At 34.9% G+C, this 19,730-nt stretch overlaps 1 protein-coding gene across 1 annotated transcript; it reads left to right on the forward strand.

Moving 5' to 3' along the window:
- The first annotated feature begins 7,962 nt into the window (after positions 1 to 7,962).
- cdx1b (caudal type homeobox 1 b) lies at positions 7,963 to 16,173 on the forward strand. The gene is made up of 3 exons (XM_061961677.1): positions 7,963 to 8,464; positions 15,780 to 15,928; positions 15,988 to 16,173. The coding sequence occupies exons 1-3, from the start codon at positions 7,963 to 7,965 to the stop codon at positions 16,171 to 16,173; spliced, it is 837 nt and encodes a 278-aa protein (XP_061817661.1).
- The last annotated feature ends 3,557 nt before the right edge of the window (positions 16,174 to 19,730 follow it).

The raw sequence follows: 19,730 nt of genomic DNA on the forward strand, positions 1-19,730 counted from the left end.
AATTTGTTCATTAATTCATCTTCTGTATTTCTTCATTCATTCTTTGAATTGTCAGTTTGTTCATGCGTCCATTTGTTTGTAAATGTTTTCGTTCCATCTTTCAATCTTTTCTTCGTTTATTCATTCATTCATCCAATTGTTAATTCATTCATTCATTCATTCATCCATTTGTTTGTAAATGTTTTCGTTCCTTCTTTCAATCTATTCTTCGTTTATTCATTTATTCATCCAATTGTTCATTCATTCATTCATTCATTCAATTATCTGTTCATTCATTCATTCCGTTGTTCATTCATTGTTTTCATTGATTTAATTTCTTCATCAATCGTTTTTTTTCATTCTTTTAATTGTCAGTGTGTTCATTCATTTGTTCATGCATTTATTCATTCATTTGTTTTTTCATTTTTTTCATTCAATTGTTCATTCATTCATCTATTCAATCTGTCAATTGTTCATTTTTCATTCATTCAATCAGTCAATTTGATCATTCATTGTTCCTTCTTTCCTACATCTGTTCATTCATTCATTGTTTGTTCATTCAATTGTTCACTCATTTGTTTGTTCATTCATTAATTTCGTTCAAGCACATGGACAATGGATTGTCGGGAAGGAAAGAACCCACACAAGCAGGACAACATGGTAAAGTCCACTGAGTCCTTGCAGCTTCAAAAAAAAAACGACTTGAAGGTTTGATGAAGACAGATTGAAGACCAACAGGTGTGTTGACGTCCTCCAACAAGAAGACACGCCCACTCCCCCACCTTTGTGTCAAAAAAATCAACACGCTGACACAGCACATTTGCCCGCAGAGGTCAGCAGTTTCCGTGACGACGTCTCCATGACGACATCTCCATGACGGCAGGAAAATTGTCCCTCGAAGAAGAATAAGGTTTTTATCAATCACAACTTTGTATTTTAAAACATTTCCATATAAATATATATATATATATATATAATTACTTCAACTATATACATGTCTATATATACAGTATTTGTACATTACCTTTACTATAACCATATGTGTATATTTGTATATTATCTTAACTATCAACATATAAACACACAGTAAATGTATATTATTTTAAATTCAACTATATGTACTGTATATATTTGTATATTACTTCAACTATAAAAATATGTATATACAGTATTTATATATTTTAACTACTGTATAAACATATGTACATATTTATATATTTGTATATTATTTCAACTATGAGCGTGTGTGTGTGTGTGTGTGTGTGTGTATATATATAATTTTAACTGTAAACATATATATGTATGTATGTGTGTATGTGTGTATATATATATATATATATACATACAGTGTATATACAGTATATATATATATTCCATCCATTCTAGCCTGATTTAGCCATTCCTTTACCACTTGTGACGTGTGTTTGGGGTCATTGTCCCGTTGGAACACCCAACTGCGCCCGAGACCCAACCTCCGGGCTGATGATTTTAGGTTGTCCTGAAGAATTTGGAGGTAATCCTCCTTTTTTTATTGTCCCATTTACTCTCTGTAAAGCACCAGTTCCATTGGCAGCAAAACAGGCCCAGAGCATAATACTACCACCACCATGCTTGACGGTAGGTATGGTGTTCCTGGGATTAAAGGCCTCACCTTTTCTCCTCCAAACATATTGCTGGGTATTGTGGCCAAACAGCTCAATTTTTGTTTCATCTGACACCACATGGACATAGATAAGACCTTCTGGAGGAAAGTTCTGTGCTCCAATCACTCTATCACAAAAAAATAAGAGTTGTAGAAATTATTGGAAACTCAAGACAGCCATGACATTATGTTCTTTACAAGTGTATGTAAACTTTTGATCGCGGCTGTACACACACATACATACATACATACATACATACATACATATATATATATATATATATATATATAAACGCGGCATTTGTTGAATATGCAAGTTAATGTGGAGTCAATCCCACAGTTGACATGCTTCAAAAATCATACTTTTGTCAAGACTTGGACTATGGCGTGGTTTGTTCTCCCGTGGTGCAAATGAACATTTGGACCAGACATGGCGTGAAGGTGAAGACATATTTAATTTTAACACTCAAAAAAAAAGAAACAAACAAAAGACGCTCACAGTGGAGGTACAAAACTTGGCTATAAACACAAAACTTGCACAAAGGCAGAAACTAGTGATGGGTCCGGCAACACCGATGCATCGGCGCATGCGTCGAGCTCATAGAGCGAAACCCTGTGTCGGTGCGCGTACCGCTTTTAGAAAGTCACGTGACCGATCATGAGCTGTTTTGGTCACGTGACCGATACGCGAACTGTGTCGCACTCCCGCCTCCTCTGTGCCCTGTGAGCGGGTCTTTTCTACAGCCGGAGAAATAATAACTAAGAAGACACGACTGAAGTGTTGATAACAACCAAACTTAAGCCCCCCCCTCCTCTATATCCCACACCCCGGATTGTAAATAATGTAAATAATTCAATGTATATACTCTGATGATTAACTTGTGTGATGACTGTATTATGATGTTAGTATATATCTGTATCATTAATCAATTTAAGTGGACCCCGACTTAAACAAGTTGAAAAGCTTATTGGGGTGTTACCATTTAGTGGTCAATTGTACGGAATATGTACTGAACTGTGCAACCTACTAATAAAAGTCTCAATCAATCAATGAAAGAAATCGTCTAAAATTGAATACGTTGGAAAAACTGTTTTTTTTTTTTATAAAATACGTAAAAAATTAATTTAAAAAAATCCCAGTCCACAAGCATCCTCATTCACAACACATTCTCTTAGATTTCCATGTTATGATACATGTTCACATTTTTTATTGACTGTATCTAAAAAAGATAAAAATATATTTTTATTTAAATGACGATATGAAATAATCCTAAATGAAATACAATGACTTGGTTTATATTATTGTATATACTAGGTCATAAAATCAGTGCCAGTTGAGTCGGTCCATAGGTTGCCTGTAGGGATTTTTAATGTCCAGCAGATGTCAGTATTTAGTGACAGAGTATCGACACAGTATCAATACAGTTTTGCAATGTGTCGAAACGCTTCATGACGCCTCATCAACCCATCACTAGCAGAAACTATGAACAATGAAACAAAAACACTAACTGTGGCATTAATAAACAAAAACTTACTTGGACGTGGCATGAAGTGCGCAGAGGTAAACAGATTGTGACGGGTATGATGTCGCCAGACAGACAGCCTGGCAACTGGAAGCTTAAATAATAGTGACATGATTAAAGACAGGTGCGTGAGTTGTGAGGGCAGGTGAAAACTAATGGGTTGCTATGGTGACAAACAAGAGTGCACAATGAGTCCAAACGTGGAACGGGTGAAACTAATGGGTAACCATGGAAACAAGACAAGGGAGTGAAAAGCCAGAAACTAAAGAGTCCAATAATTAAACAAAACAAAACATGACTAAAACAAAACATGATTACACAGACATGACACTTTTTCTGTGATTGTTGGTCCAGAGCTAATTTGGATTTTGGCCAAATGAGGGTAATACGTTTAATTTTTAGTCATTTTAGGATCGATAGCTTCAGACTTAATTTACCTGAAGTGGCGCTTGCTTTTTGAAGCACTGAATTTTTCAACACTCAACTTATATACACCGTATTCTAAAACACTGGATTTTTCTCAACAAAATTTTAAAAAAACGGAATTTTTAGACACAACATTTTTACGCACTGAATTTTAGAACGCTGGAATTTTATCAACTGAATTTTTTTTTTTTTAAACTTAATTTTTAGACACTAAATTTGTATTCATTGCAATTGTAAAACACTGAATTTTAAACATTTTTACTAACTTTTTTTTTTTTTCAATAGAATTGTCAACATAATTTGAAAAAATTCAGTTCACAAAATTCAAACGCAAAAAATGCAGTTACATAAATTCGGTGTCAAAAAAATAAGCTTTCGTAATAAAGGCACAAATTAACCTCCAAAATAAAAAAGCTGACGATATACGTTCTAACTGCGTAATTCACTCATATGACCACAAGAGGGCGGCGTCACATCACATTGTCACCAGTGGTCATTTCTTTCTGTCATACGTGTTTCGGTTATCATTTGCATTCATCTTTCCATCCTTCCTACTGTCTCTCTCTTCCTCCCCATGAACAACAGCTGACATGCTTTACACCAAGGGACAAGCGGTAGAAAAATGGATGTATGAATGGACTTTTCGTTGGAGGGAAGAGTCTCACTGTCTACTTTCTTCCCAAAAGCGACATCTGGCGGACTCCAATGAAACTGCAGAAATCTAAACTGTGTGTGCCAGTACCAGTGGGGGCCAAACATTTCCCACTGAGGGCCACATAGTGAAAAATGAAAGCACGAGGGGCCATTTTGGTGTTTTTCATTTTCAAAACCAATACAATATATAGATTTTTTTCAACTTTAGGGCTTCACTCAAGTTTGGCCCTCAGTGATAAAAATAGTACAAATGAGTCACATATATTTTTTAAATTAATGCTTAAATCTCTGGATCAACTTTAGGTTTTTCTGTCGATATAAAGTTGTTTTTTTAAATTAGCTTTGGCCACCAATCCCGTATACTTCCGCCTGGCTCTCTTGCACGCTAGGCTAGGATAGGCTAGCGGCCTGGAGGCTAAAGTGTGTCAAAGAGCTCATAAAAGTTTATGACAGCCGCCATGTTGGTGTGGTTAATGTTTACCTGAGGACAGGTGACACATGCCGGGAAACAAGATGGACGTCTTCTTATCGCTGCTCCTCTTATTATTCATTTTCCTCCACGGTCCAACGTTTATTTGTTTCTCATTTAAGACAAGAAGGTGATAACTCAGAAAATAATCAGGACGAAGTTCATCAAGAATTGACGTTGACGTTTTCTTTACTTTTGATGCTTTCAGTGGAAACAACATAATGTTTATTATTGCAATATTGTTTATTTTTTTAATGTAACGTTGAAGAAAAGGTACCTAATGAACTCTATTGCTTTTGAGTTGTTTTTCATTAATGACACATCCATAATGAGCATTTTATCATAAGCATAATTATGATCATCTGAATAATAATAAAACGTCACTTTTCTATTATATATTTATACTGTATTACAATTAAATGTGTACAACTACTGCATTGCTATCACTAATAATAATAATTAATATTGCAATGCTCCACTTTTCAATAACTATATATATTCGCATTTTCTTCATTATAGTGTAACTTCTACCACAAAAATAATAATGCTTTAATTTTCCATAATTATACTGTCTTACAATACTAAATGAATACTGCTATTTCTATTCATAATAATTATTATATTACATCACTTTTTAGAACCATATTAGAATTTTTTTATTAGAAAAAATTTGAAATTATACTATTATATAATTAGAAATATACTACTAATACCACTTCTACTTACAATAATATAACATAAATTCTCTATAGTTACAATATTTTATTGTTTTAAAATGTCAAACACTCCTAATTTCTAAATTATACTACCATAATTAAAATAATAATATATAGTTAACGATAACAATAATATTGATAATACAAATAATACATAACTTGTCCATAATTACAGTATAATATTGTTTTAAAATTTCAAAACCACCTATTTTATTCAATTGTACTACTTTAATTAAGTAGTACAGTATTATATTGTTTTAAAATGTATAATATTCCTTTTTTAATGTAACTACCATAATTAAAATGATATACCATTGACAATAACAATATGAATAATACAAATAATAATGCATCACTTGTCCATGATTACCGTATTGTATTGTTTTAAAATGTTCAATCCAACTATTTAATTAAATTATACAATACCATAATTAAAATTATAATATACTACCATATATCACCATAATTAAAATCATAATATATCATTAACGATAACAATACCATCCATCCATTTTCTACCGCTTATTCCCTTCGGGGTCACGGGGGGCGCTGGAGCCTATCTCAGCTACGATCGGGCGGAAGGCGGGGTACACCCTGGACAAGTCGCCCCCTCATCGCAGGGCCAACACAGATAGACAGACAACATTCACACTCACATTCACACACCAGGGCCAATTTAGTGTTGCCAATCAACCTATCCCCAGGTGCATGTCTTTGGACCAATACTGATAATACAAATAATAATACATAACTTGTCTATAATTACAGTATTATATTGTTTTAAAATTTCAAATCCACCCATTTAATAAAATGTTACTACTTTAATGAAAATATACTACCAACAATACCAATCATAACAATATTAATAATTCAATAAATAATACATAACCTGTCCATAATTACAATATTATATTGTTTTAAAATGTCGGATCCACCTATTTTAGTAAATGTTACTACTTTAATTAAAATTATAATAAACTACCAACAATACCAATCATAACAATGTTGATAATACAATAAATAATACATATGTTTTTCAATATTACATTATTGTTTTAAAGTGTCTAATTTTCCTTTTATAAAATGAAACTACCATAATTAAAATTATAATATGTTATTGACAATAATAACAATATTAATAGTGCAAATAATAATACATCACTTGCCCATAATTACAGTATTGTATTGTTTTAAAATGTTTTAATCCACCAATTCATTAAAATGATAGTATACTACCAACCATACCAATAAAAACAATATTGATAATACAAATAATAATACATAACCTGTCCATAATTACAGTATTGTTTTGTTTTGAAATGTTTAATCCACCTATTTAATTAATTAAAATGACAACATACTACCAACAATACCAATAAAACAATATTGATAATACAAATAATAATACATCACTTGCCCATAATTAGTATTATATTGTTTTAAAATGTTTAATCCACCTGTTCAATTAATTAAAATTATAATATACTACCAACAATACCAATAAAACAATATTGATAATACAAATAATAAATAACGTGTCCATAATTACAATATTGTATTGTTTTAAAATGTTTAATCCACCTGTTTAATTAATTACAATTATAATATACTACCAACAACACCAATAAAACAATATTGATAATACAAATAGTAATAAATAATTTGTCCATAATAACAGTATTGTTTTGAAATGTCAGACATTCTTGTTTTTTTAAAATAATACTACCATAATTAAAATGATACTATACTACTAATCATACAGTATATATATATATATATATATATATATATATATATATATATATATATATATATATATATATATATATATATATATATATATATATATATAGTTTTAATTTACTATTCTTCTTTGTACTTTTTAGAGCTTATAACAACATAAATATCAAAATTATATATATATATATATATATATATATATATATATATATATATATATATATATATATATATATATGTATATACCTGTACATACATACATACATACATACATACATACATACATATATATATATGTTTAATTAATTAAAATTATAATATATTACCAACAACACCAATAAAACAATATTGATGATACAAATAATAATAAATAACTTGTCCATAATTACAGTACTGTTTTGAAATGTCAAACATTCTTGTTTTTTTTAAAATAAAATGATACTATACCACTAATCATACAGTATATATATATATATATATATATATATATATATATATATATATATATATATATATATATATACATAATTTTGATATTTATGTTGTTATAAGTTCTAAAAAGTACAAAGAAGAATAGTAAATTAAAACAATATTATTGTTTCAAGTGTGTCGATGATAAAGGTGAGTGTGGGTGTGAGTGTGGGTGTGGGTGTGGGTGTGGGGGCGGTGTCAGGTAAGAGCAATAAAAGCGGTCACGTGATCAGGGCCCTTTATAACGGGCGGCTGGCGGGCGGGGGGGCGCGCATCAGGTGAAGACACGCACACGGTAAACACGCGCGGCAGGTGAGCGTGCCCCTCCCCGCCCCCTCCAACATGTACGTGAGCTACCTGCAGCTGGACAAGGACCCCCCCATGTACCACCAGAACCCGGTAGGCAGACACCCGGGCCTCAGCCTCAGCCCGCAGAACTTCCCGGTACCGGCCCCGGCCCAGTACCCGGACTTCTCGGGCTACCACCCCGTGCACCACCACGGCCTGGGTCCGGCAGACCCCCACACCCCGCACCCACCTCACCCCCCTCAGCAGCAGAGCGGCGCCTGGAGCCCGGCCTACCCGCCCCCGCCTCTGCCTCCCCCACCTCAGTCCGCGCGGGACGACTGGACCGCGCACCACTACGGGACCGCCACCGGGCCTCCCGGGACCACCGCCGTGGGCCCCAACCTGGGCTACGGTCCCCCGGAGTTCGCCGGGCATTCGCCGGGTCTGTTGGCCGCCTCCCTGAGCGCGCCCGCGGGTCAAGGGTCGGGCGCGTCCCCGCAGAGGAGAAGCGCCTACGAGTGGATACGACGCGCGTCCACGCCGCTCGCCAACCCCAGTAAGACATATTCATTCATTATTTTTATATATATATATATATATATATATATATATATATATATATATATATATATATATATATATATATATATATATATATATATATATATATATATATATATATATATGCACACACACACATATATGTATATGTATATATATACACATATATATGTATACATATATATATACACACATATATATATAAATATACACATATATATATATACATACATATATATATATATATATATATATATATATATATATATATATATATATATATATATATATATATATATATATATATATATATATATATAATTCCTTATGTCATCATTAATAAGGAGGTTATACAGCATTATGCATTATTCAATTGTTCTCAGCCTTATTATTGCAACACTAATTAATCGATGACGGCAGGATAATCATAATAATCAATATAGCATAAAAAATATTCAGTACTGAAATTATTACTGAAACTTATTATTTGTTATATCATCAGGCATACAAATAAACCATGTCAAAACTGTTGAGAGATGAACATACACCATTGTTTTGTAATTGTACTCATAATAATTATTATTGTTTTTACAATAATAATTTTAAAAAAAAATGTTTTACAATAATAATAATCACTATGTTGAAAATACTTGGACTTTAAAAAATATACATATGGACAATTTCATTTTAAATTCACAGCAAAGTATTGACTCATAATTGCATTAATGATGATACTTTTATATTTCAAGCAATTAACTGTTATTTCACAGTGAAATACTGTAAATGTTACTATTAAAATACAGTAAAACACTGCTGTGATGAATAAGTGCTGTCATTTTTTACAGCCATTTAGTGTGCTGTTGCTGTGGATTTTGATTGCGGTATTTTACTGTGGAAAATTGAGAGATGCTGGTAAATGTATACAAACGTTTTAGAATAATATACTGTAATAGAATCCCTCTTTTGTCACCATTAAAAAAAATCCAAAATATAAATACTGTAGTCGTAAACACATTGGCACGCACACTCATATTGCATATTTATGAGAGGATTTCAAGAACAGAAACACACACACACACACACACACACACACACACACACACACACATTGTATATATGTATATATATATATATATATATATATATATATATATGTATGTATGCGTGTGTATGTATGTGAGTGATGGATCGGTTTATATTCCTAAATTTCAAGTATATCGATCTGTGCTTAGCAAGTTTACCTTACGTAAGATAGAAATCGATCTAAGATAACTTTGAAAGGGAATCGATTGATTTATACTAGAAAAAGGAAAACATTGGATTTCAGAATGGCAAGACTTGATATTAAGTTTAGCACTTTTCATAATGGGGACGTTAAATGTTAAGTCTATTTGCTCGTCTGTGATGTCAACAAAACAAAAATGGCGGCGAGCTGCGGTGAAAGGTCGTGGCAAACGCAAACGCCACAAGACAATATCATTGATTACAACACAACAACTTTCCGCTACAGCACGATTGCAAAAGCCAAAACAATGACAAACTTAAAGTTGCACTTTATTCATATAAGATATGAATGCATTGACCATTAGTTGTTGTTTATTTGCTCGTTTGTATCCATAATTCATTTATATTTACCGTAATTCGTATCGTTCTAAAAAAAATTGAGATTGGCCCTAATTCGTATCGGCAACCACAAATATCAAATCGATGTTAAAACTAATCAGCACACACCTATTCCATCCATCCATTTTCGATGTTTTTATATATATATATATATATATATATATATATATATATATATATATATATATATATATATATATATATATATATATATATATATATATACACACACACACACATACATACATGCATACATTTATTCAGATATACGTTATACACATACATATACTTACAAATACATACATAGTGTATATACATCAAATTAAATTATGTAATACAATATATATATTTACATATTCTAGTTCATATATATTGCATATGTTTGTATTATATTTTATATAAATATATCATATATAATAAATATTAAATATATCTAAAAAAAATATTTTATAATACATGCTTTATATATAGACCTTATATATAAATTTACAATTATGCTAATATACTTTATAAACATACATATAAATTTACATACATATACCGGGACAAGCGGTAGAAAAATGGAAGGATATATATATATATATATATATATATATATATATATATATATATATATATATATATATATATATATATATATATATATATATATATATATATATATATATATACATGCATACATACATACATACATACTTACATACATACATACATACGTTTATACATACATGGATGGCTATATATAACCATATATATAGCCATCCATCCATCCATATTCTCCCGCTTGTCCCAGTATATGTATAAATATATAAAATACACAAATGTAAATTTATATATATTTGCATTTTTTTTTACTTCATATATACTATATATAGTGTGAATTTACGTCAAATAGTTTCATATTAGAATTAGCTATAAAACTACAAAGCTAAGCAGTTTAAGTTTTGCATTTAAATTATGGACATATATTTATGCATATATACTGTCTATATATCTGTGTGTGTGTGTGTGTGTGTGTGTGTGTGTGTGTGTGTGTGTGTGTGTGTGTGTGTGTGTGTGTGTGTGTGTGTGTGTGTGTGTGTGTGTGTGTGTGTGTGTGTGTGTGTGTGTGTGTGTGTGTGTGTGTATGTGTGTGTGTGTATATATATATATATATATATATATATATATATTACATATATATTTATGTATGTATGTATATACTTATATGTGTATATATATATATATATATATATATGTATATATATATATATATACTGTAGAGATAAAGATGCATATATATAGCTATATTTATAGATATAGATATAAATATATATACACTGTAGCTGATAGCTATAAGATACTTCACCAATAAATGATAACAAATATAACAAGTAAAAATTATAAATAATATTTTATAAATAATAAATACATACTACAATATAAAAGTTTGAAGACTGAATGATGATCAACAATAAATTGTATGGTAAATGATATCTAATACATGTATATATATATATATATATATATATATATATATATATATATATATATATATATATATATATATATATATATATATATATATATATATATATATACTGCACCCCCGTGACCCCAAAAGGGACAAGCGGTAGAAAATGTATGGATATATATATATATATATATATCAGTGACGTGCGGTGAGGTTGATGGCTGGTGAGGCACTGACTTCATCACAGTCAGATTTACAAACATATGAACCCTAAAGAGTATCTTATTCACCATTTGATTGGCAGCAGTTAACGGGTTATGTTTAAAAGTTCATACCAGCATTCTTCCCTGCTTAGGAGGGCTCAAGCCCCCCTAAAATATTCTTAAGCCCCCCTAAATAATTTGGTGTTTTTTGGGGGGTTTTTTACAAATAAATGCCGACATATTCATTATAAAGTGGCCCAAATATGAGTTTAAATAAATAATCATATAACCTGTTATTATTCACTCAGTTTCCCCCCACTTCGTAGCGTAAGGTAGAGAGCCCCTTTCGTGCGTCGGTATCCAATCCATTCCACTTGTTCATATAGAAAATGCCCACATCACTCAAATTCCAGCCCGCATTTTCTCTGCGACCTCGCTTGCGGTCCTGCATGTGTACGAAGCACATTATCTTCCTTTACAATGAGTGAAGCTGCACAAAACCTTGTGTGTGCAATTGTAAATCATTTATTTTTTAAGTTTTGTGTTTCTTGTAGAATCTATATAAAGTAATATACATAAGCCTATTGTTAAAATAATGAAAAAAACATCATTAAATATATTTGTTTTATTGTATTGTTACATTAATAGCTGTTTTATTATTATAGGATGGCTTGTTAATAGGATTTTCAGAGGGAGGAAAAACCAAGACATTTAATATAAAATGTAAAATGAATAAATACATAAAAAGAAAAAGAAAATATATGGTTAAATAAAATAAATAAATGGGTTGTACTTGTATAGCGCTTTTCTACCTTCAAGGTACTCAAAGCGCTTTGACACTACTTCCACATTTACCCATTCACACACACATTCACACACTGATGGAGGGAGCTGCCATGCAAGGCGCTAACCAGCACCCATCAGGAGCAAGGGTGAAGTGTCTTGCTCAGGACACAACGGACATGACGAGGTTGGTACTAGGTGGGGATTGAACCAGGGACCCTCGGGTCGCGCACGGCCACTCTTCCACTGCGCCACGCCGTCCAAAGCCATCGTCCCGGGGAGCATTTCATTTCGTCCCGTGCATTTTTTTTAAATAATAATAATAACAATGAATAATTTCTAAGTCTTTGTTAGCCGTTTGTGAAGTTTTGTGCTCGTGCGTAACATTCGCTCGCATCCTGTGCATCTCCTGGGGGCAAAGCCCCCCTGTCCTTAAAAGCTAGTGACGCCCCTGCTTCAACTTAACTTTAACTTTACACATACAAACTGTAGCACACAAAAAAGCACATTTATTAAAAAAAACGTTATTATGGTCTTACCTTTACTTATAAGTGCGGGTACAGTGGTGTTCTCGTTGGAGGAGTTGTGAATGAATGAAATATGAAATCCGTGCTGCAGTCTGCAGGTGTACCTAATGTAGTGTTCCAGCAGTCGTTCACGGCTCCTCCGGCGCGAGCAATGTTGTTTTTGCACTTTTTGGCTTCTTGTTAAGTGACTTTTTTTGGGTGGATTCGGTCTTGCACGTGGAGGGTTTGGGTGTGGGCTTTGGTTGGTGTGGCGTTCCCGTCGGTGGGTGCAGTCTGCGGCAAACGTGTCTTAAGCACCAGGAGGCGTGGTTACGCGTGCCTCAGCCAGTGCGTCTTCGCAGCAGTTTTATGATCGCTCAGCACAAGAAATACTTGACACACATACAGTTGTTGACAAAATACACTGTACATTAAATACCTCAGCTAACTAAACTATGGAAATGTATAATATAATTCATATAGCAATACAGTCTCACTGCACAGCAGGCCAGCAGTTAGCCGAGTCCGTCCATGTTGAGGCACTGAGTGACGCGCCTCGACTGGCTGCTGTTCACCGCACCGTCTCTTCTCAGTATTTGAACAGCAAATGTGAAAATTCAGCGATTTTCAATAAAAATAATCTAAAACTGGTGAAGTTAAATGGAAAATAACTTTATAGTATAATCACTGGATACATATAACAATTTAATAATTTTTTTTTCTTTTTATGTTTTTTTCTTTCCATGATGGCAGGTGAGGCGGGGCCTCACCTGCCTCTAGTGACCGCACGTCACTGATACATACATATATATATATATATATATATATATATATATATATATATATATATATATATATATATATATATATATATATATATATATGTATGTATCAATATATGTATATATATTAAGTTAAAGTTAAAGTGCCAATGATTGTCACACACACACTAGGTGTGGCGAAAATATTCTCTGCATTTGACCCATCACCCTTGATCACCCCCTGGGAGGTGAGGGGAGCAGTGAGCAGCAGCAGTGGCCGCGCCCGGGAATCATTTTTGGTGATTTGATCCCCAATTCCAACCTTTGATGCTGAGTGCCAAGCAGGGAGGTAATTGGTCCCAATTTTATAGTCTTTGGTATGACCCGGCCGGGGTTTGAACTCACAGCCTACCGATCTCAGGGCGGACACTCTAACCACTAGGCCACTGTGTGTGTGTGTGTGTGTGTGTGTGTGTGTGTGTGTGTGTGTGTGTGTGTGTGTGTGTGTGTGTGTGTGTGTGTGTGTGTGTATATATATATATATATATATATATATATATATATATATATATATATATATATATATTTATATATATATATATATATATATATATGTTGCAATAATATATATAGTGTTGCAATAATGACGCTGAGAACAATTTAATAATGCATAATGTTGTGTAACCTCCTTATTAATGATGAAATAAGGAATACATATATATATATATATATATATATATATATATATATATATATATATATATATATATATATATATATATATATATATATATATCAGTGACGTGCGGTCACTGGAGGCAGGTGAGGCCCCGCCTCACCTGCCATCATGGAAAGAAAAAAAATGTATTAAATTGTTATATGTATTCAGTGATTATACTATAAAGTTATTTTACATTTAACTTCACCAGTTTTAGATTATTTTCATTCAAAATCGCTGAATTTTCACATTTGCCATTCAAATACTGAGAAGAGACGGTGCGGTGATCAGCAGCCAGTTGAGGCACGTCACTCAGTGCCTCAACATGGATTGCGCAATGACTCGGCTAACTGCTGGCCTGCTGTGCAGTGAGACCGTATTGCTATATGAATTATATTATACATTTCCATAGTTTAGTTAGCTGAGGTATTTAATGTACAGTGTATTTTGTCAACAACTGTATGTGTGTAACGTATTTTAAAACTGCTGCGAAGACGCACTGTGTGAGGCTCGCAGTAATCCCGCCTCCTGGTGCCGGTTAATGCACCCCCCGACGGGAGCGCCACACCAACCAAAGCCACACCCAAACCCTCCACGTGCAAGACCGAATCCACCCAAAAAAAAACTTAACAAGAAGCCAAAAAGTGCAAAAACAACATTGCTCGCGCCGGAGGAGCCGTACGTGAACGACTGCAGGGACACAACATTAGGTACACCTGCAGACTGCAGCACGGATTTCATATTTCATTCATTCACAACTCCTCCAACACCAACACCACTGTTCCCGCACTTATTAAATGTGCTTTTTTTGTGTGCTACAGTTTGTATGTGTAAAGTTAAAGTTAAGTTAAAGTACCAATGATTGTCACACACACACACTAGGTGTGGTGAAATGTGTCCTCTGCATTTGACCCATCCCCTTGCTCACCCCCTGGGAGGTGAGGGGAGCAGTGGGCAGCAGCGGCGCCGCGCCCGGGAATAATTTTTGGTGATTTAATCCCCAATTCCAACCCTTGATGCTGAGTGCCAAGCAGGGAAGAATGCTGGTATGAGCTTTTAAACATAACCCGTTAACTGCTGCCAATCAAATGGTGAATAAGATACTCTTTAGGGTTCATATGTTTGTAAATCTGACTGTGATGAAGTCAGTGCCTCACCAGCCATCAACCTCACCGCACGTCACTGATATATATATATTAGATGATAAATAAATGTGTATTTTTATGAGGACAAAAGAGTAACAAACAGGAAGTATGTGTGCAGACGGGAAGACTCGCACCAAGGACAAGTACCGAGTGGTCTACACGGACCATCAGAGACTGGAGCTGGAGAAAGAGTTCCACTACAGCAAGTACATCACCATCAGAAGGAAGGCGGAGCTCGCCGGCGCCCTGGGCCTATCAGAGAGACAGGTGAGGCCCCGCCCTGTTTGCGTGGCGGTGCACGCGTTGACCTCGGGTGTTGTTGGCAGGTGAAGATCTGGTTCCAGAACCGGCGAGCGAAAGAGCGCAAGATGAACAAGAAGAAGCTCCAGCAGCCCGCCTCCTCCACCACGCTGACCCCGCCCGCTGGAGGCGGTGGCAGCGTCGCCATGGTGACCAGCAGCAGCGGCCTGGTGTCTCCTTCTCTGTCCATGAACATTAAGGAAGAGTTCTGAACTACTTCCTGTCGGCCATCTTGGAGACGCTTTCCTCGTTCTTAAAAGTGAACTCTGTTTTCCGTGGCTACGCCGCGCGGGATGATGACCTTGAACGTTGGTAGCTTCACAAAGGTCACATTCCCCACGTAACATTAGCATACTGAGAGCAGTTAGCGTGCTGATGCTATTTAACCATGGGACGAGCAGTTAGCATGTTGATGACATCATACTCTTAGGCTAGCACTTGGCTACAAACCCCGTTTCCATATGAGTTGGGAAATTGTGTTAGATGTAAATATAAACGGAATACAATGATTTGCAAATAATTTTCAACCCATATTCAGTTGAATATGCTACAAAGACAACATATTTGATCAGTGTGTAAAGGATATCACCACATGGGCTCAGGAACATTTCAGAAACCCACTGTCAGTAACTACAGTTGGTCGCTACATCTGTAAGTGCAAGTTAAAACTCTCCTATGCGAGGCGAAAACAGTTTATCAACAACACCCAGAAACGCCGTCGGCTTCGCTGGGCCTGAGCTCATCTAAGATGGACTGATACAAAGTGGGAAAGTGTTCTCTGGTCTGACGAGTCCACATTTCAAAATGTTTTTGGAAACTGTGGACGTTGTGGTCTCCGGACCAAAGAGGAAAAGAACCATCCGGATTGTTATAGGCGCAAAGTTGAAAAGCCAGCATGTGTGATGGTATGGGGGTGTATTAGTGCCCAAGACATGGGTAACTTACACATCTGTGAAGGCACCATTAATGCTGAAAGGTACATACAGGTTTTGGTGCAACATATGTTGCCATCCAAGCAACGTTACCATGGACGCCCCTGCTTATTTCAGCAAGACAATGCAAAGCCACGTGTTACATCAACGTGGCTTCATAGTAAAAGAGTGCGGGTACTAGACTGGCCTGCCTGTAGTCCAGACCTGTCTCCCATTGAAAATGTGTGGCGCATTATGAAGCCTAAAATACCACAACGGAGACCCCCGGACTGTTGAACAACTTAAGCTGTACATCAAGCAAGAATGGGAAAGAATTCCACCTGAGAAGCTTCAAAAATGTGTCTCCTCAGTTCCCAAACGTTTACTGAGTGTTGTTAAAAGGAAAGGCCATGTAACACAGTGGTGAACATGCCCTTTCCCAACTACTTTGGCACGTGTTGCAGCCATGAAATTCCAAGTTAATTATTATTTGCAAAAAAAAATAAAGTTTATGAGTTTGAACCTCAAATATGTTGTCTTTGTAGTGCATTCAATTGAATATGGGTTGAAAAGGATTTGCAAATCATTGTATTCCGTTTATATTTACATCTAACACAATTTCCCAACTCATATGGAAACAGGGTTTGTACATTAGTATGTTGATGACATCTTGAGTTAGCATTTAGCTACATTAGCATGTTGATCACATCTTGATGCTAGGTTAGCATTTAGCTACATTAGAATGTTGATGACATCTTGAGTTAGCATTTAGCTACATTAGCATGTTGATCACAACTTGATGCTAGGTTAGCATTTAGCTACATTAGTATGTCGATGACATCTTGATGCTAGGTTAGCATTTAGCTACATTAGCATGTTGATGATATCTTGATGCTGAGTTAGCATTTAGGTACATTAGCATGTTGATTGCATCTTGGTGCTGGGCTAACAGTTAGCTACATTAGCATGTTGATGACATCTTGATGCTGAGTTAGCAATTAGCTACATTAGTATGTTGATGACATCTTAATGCTGGCTTAGCATTTAGCTACATTAGCATGTCAATGATATCTTGAGTTAGCATTTAGCTACATTAGCATGTTGATGACATCTTGATGCTAGGTTAGCATTTAGCTACATTAGCATGTTGATGACATCTTGATGCTAGGTTAGCATTTAGCTGCATTAGAATGTTGATGACATTTTGATGCTAGGTTAGCATTTAGCTACATTAGCATGTTGATGATATCTTGATGCTGAGTTAGCATTTAGCTACATTAGCATGTTGATGACATCTTGGTGCTGGGCTAACAGTTAGCTACATTAGCATGTTGATGACATCTTGATGCTGAGTTAGCAATTAGCTACATTAACATGTCGATGACATCTTAATGCTGGCTTAGCATTTAGCTACATTAGCATGTCAATGACATCTTGAGTTAGCATTTAGCTACATTAGTATGTTGATGACATCTTGATGCTGTGTTAGCATTTAGCTACATTAATATGTTGATGACATCTTGATACTAGGTTAGCATTTAGCTACATTAGCATGTTGATGACATCCTGATGCTGAGTTAGCATTTAGCTACATTAGCATGTCAATGACATCTTGAGTTAGCATTTAGCTACATTAGTATGTTGATGATATCTTGATGCTGTGTTAGCATTTAGCTACATTAGCATGTTGATGATATCTTGATGCTGAGACAACATTTAGCTACATTAGCATGTTGATGACATCTTGATGCTGAGTTAGCATTTAGCTACATTAGCATGTTGATGACATCTTGATGCTGAGTTAGCATTTAGCTACATTAATATGTTGATGACATCTTGATACTAGGTTAGCATTTAGCTACATTAGCATGTTGATGACATCCTGATGCTGAGTTAGCATTTAGCTACATTAGCATGTCAATGACATCTTGAGTTAGCATTTAGCTACATTAGTATGTTGATGATATCTTGATGCTGTGTTAGCATTTAGCTACATTAGCATGTTGATGATATCTTGATGCTGAGACAACATTTAGCTACATTAGCATGTTGATGACATCTTGATGCTGAGTTAGCATTTAGCTACATTAGCATGTCAATGACATCTTGATGCTAGGTTAGCATTTAGCTACATTAGTATGTTGATGACATCTTGATGCTGGGTTAGCATTTAGCTACATTAGCATGTCGATGACATTATTTGACATTTTGGAAGCACTTGAGTGTTATTTAAAAACGGTCCCTTCTGCTTGTTTTTTGACATTAATTGGTGCACAGGTGAACATCCTGGCCCCTCCCACAGCTGCCAATCGAATTGTGGCTGGGTGTTGCCATGACAACAACAAACTTTTGATTTTTGATTTTGATTTTTTTTTTTCCACCCCCGTTTGTATGCCAAAGTAAAACTTTCTTAAAATATTTTTTTCCAAATCACATGATCTTAGTTATGTTCACACGTCTCACACACACACACACACACACACACACACACACACACACACACACACACACACACACTGGGACAAAAAACACTATTTGAGAAATCAGACTAATTTGGTGCATGGAAACGTAGTCAGGGATGCAGTGGTGTCCAAAGAGCAAGCATCCCACTATCTGTGTGTGTGTGTGTGTGTGTGTGTGTGTGTGTGTGTGTGTGTGTGTGTGTGTGTGTGTGTGTGTGTGTGTGTGTGTGTGTGTGTGTGTGTGTGTGCAGAGACCTTTGTCCTTTGCTCTATTTTGTCTTATCTATAACAATCATGTCTTCAACCTTCTAAACACTTTGTGTGTGTGTGTGTGTGTGTGTGTGTGTGTGTGTGTGTGTGTGTGTGTGTGTGTGTGTGTGTGTGTGTGTGTGTGTG

Source organism: Nerophis lumbriciformis, linkage group LG09 (genome assembly GCF_033978685.3).
Source record: "Nerophis lumbriciformis linkage group LG09, RoL_Nlum_v2.1, whole genome shotgun sequence".
Lineage (NCBI taxonomy): Eukaryota > Metazoa > Chordata > Actinopteri > Syngnathiformes > Syngnathidae > Nerophis > Nerophis lumbriciformis.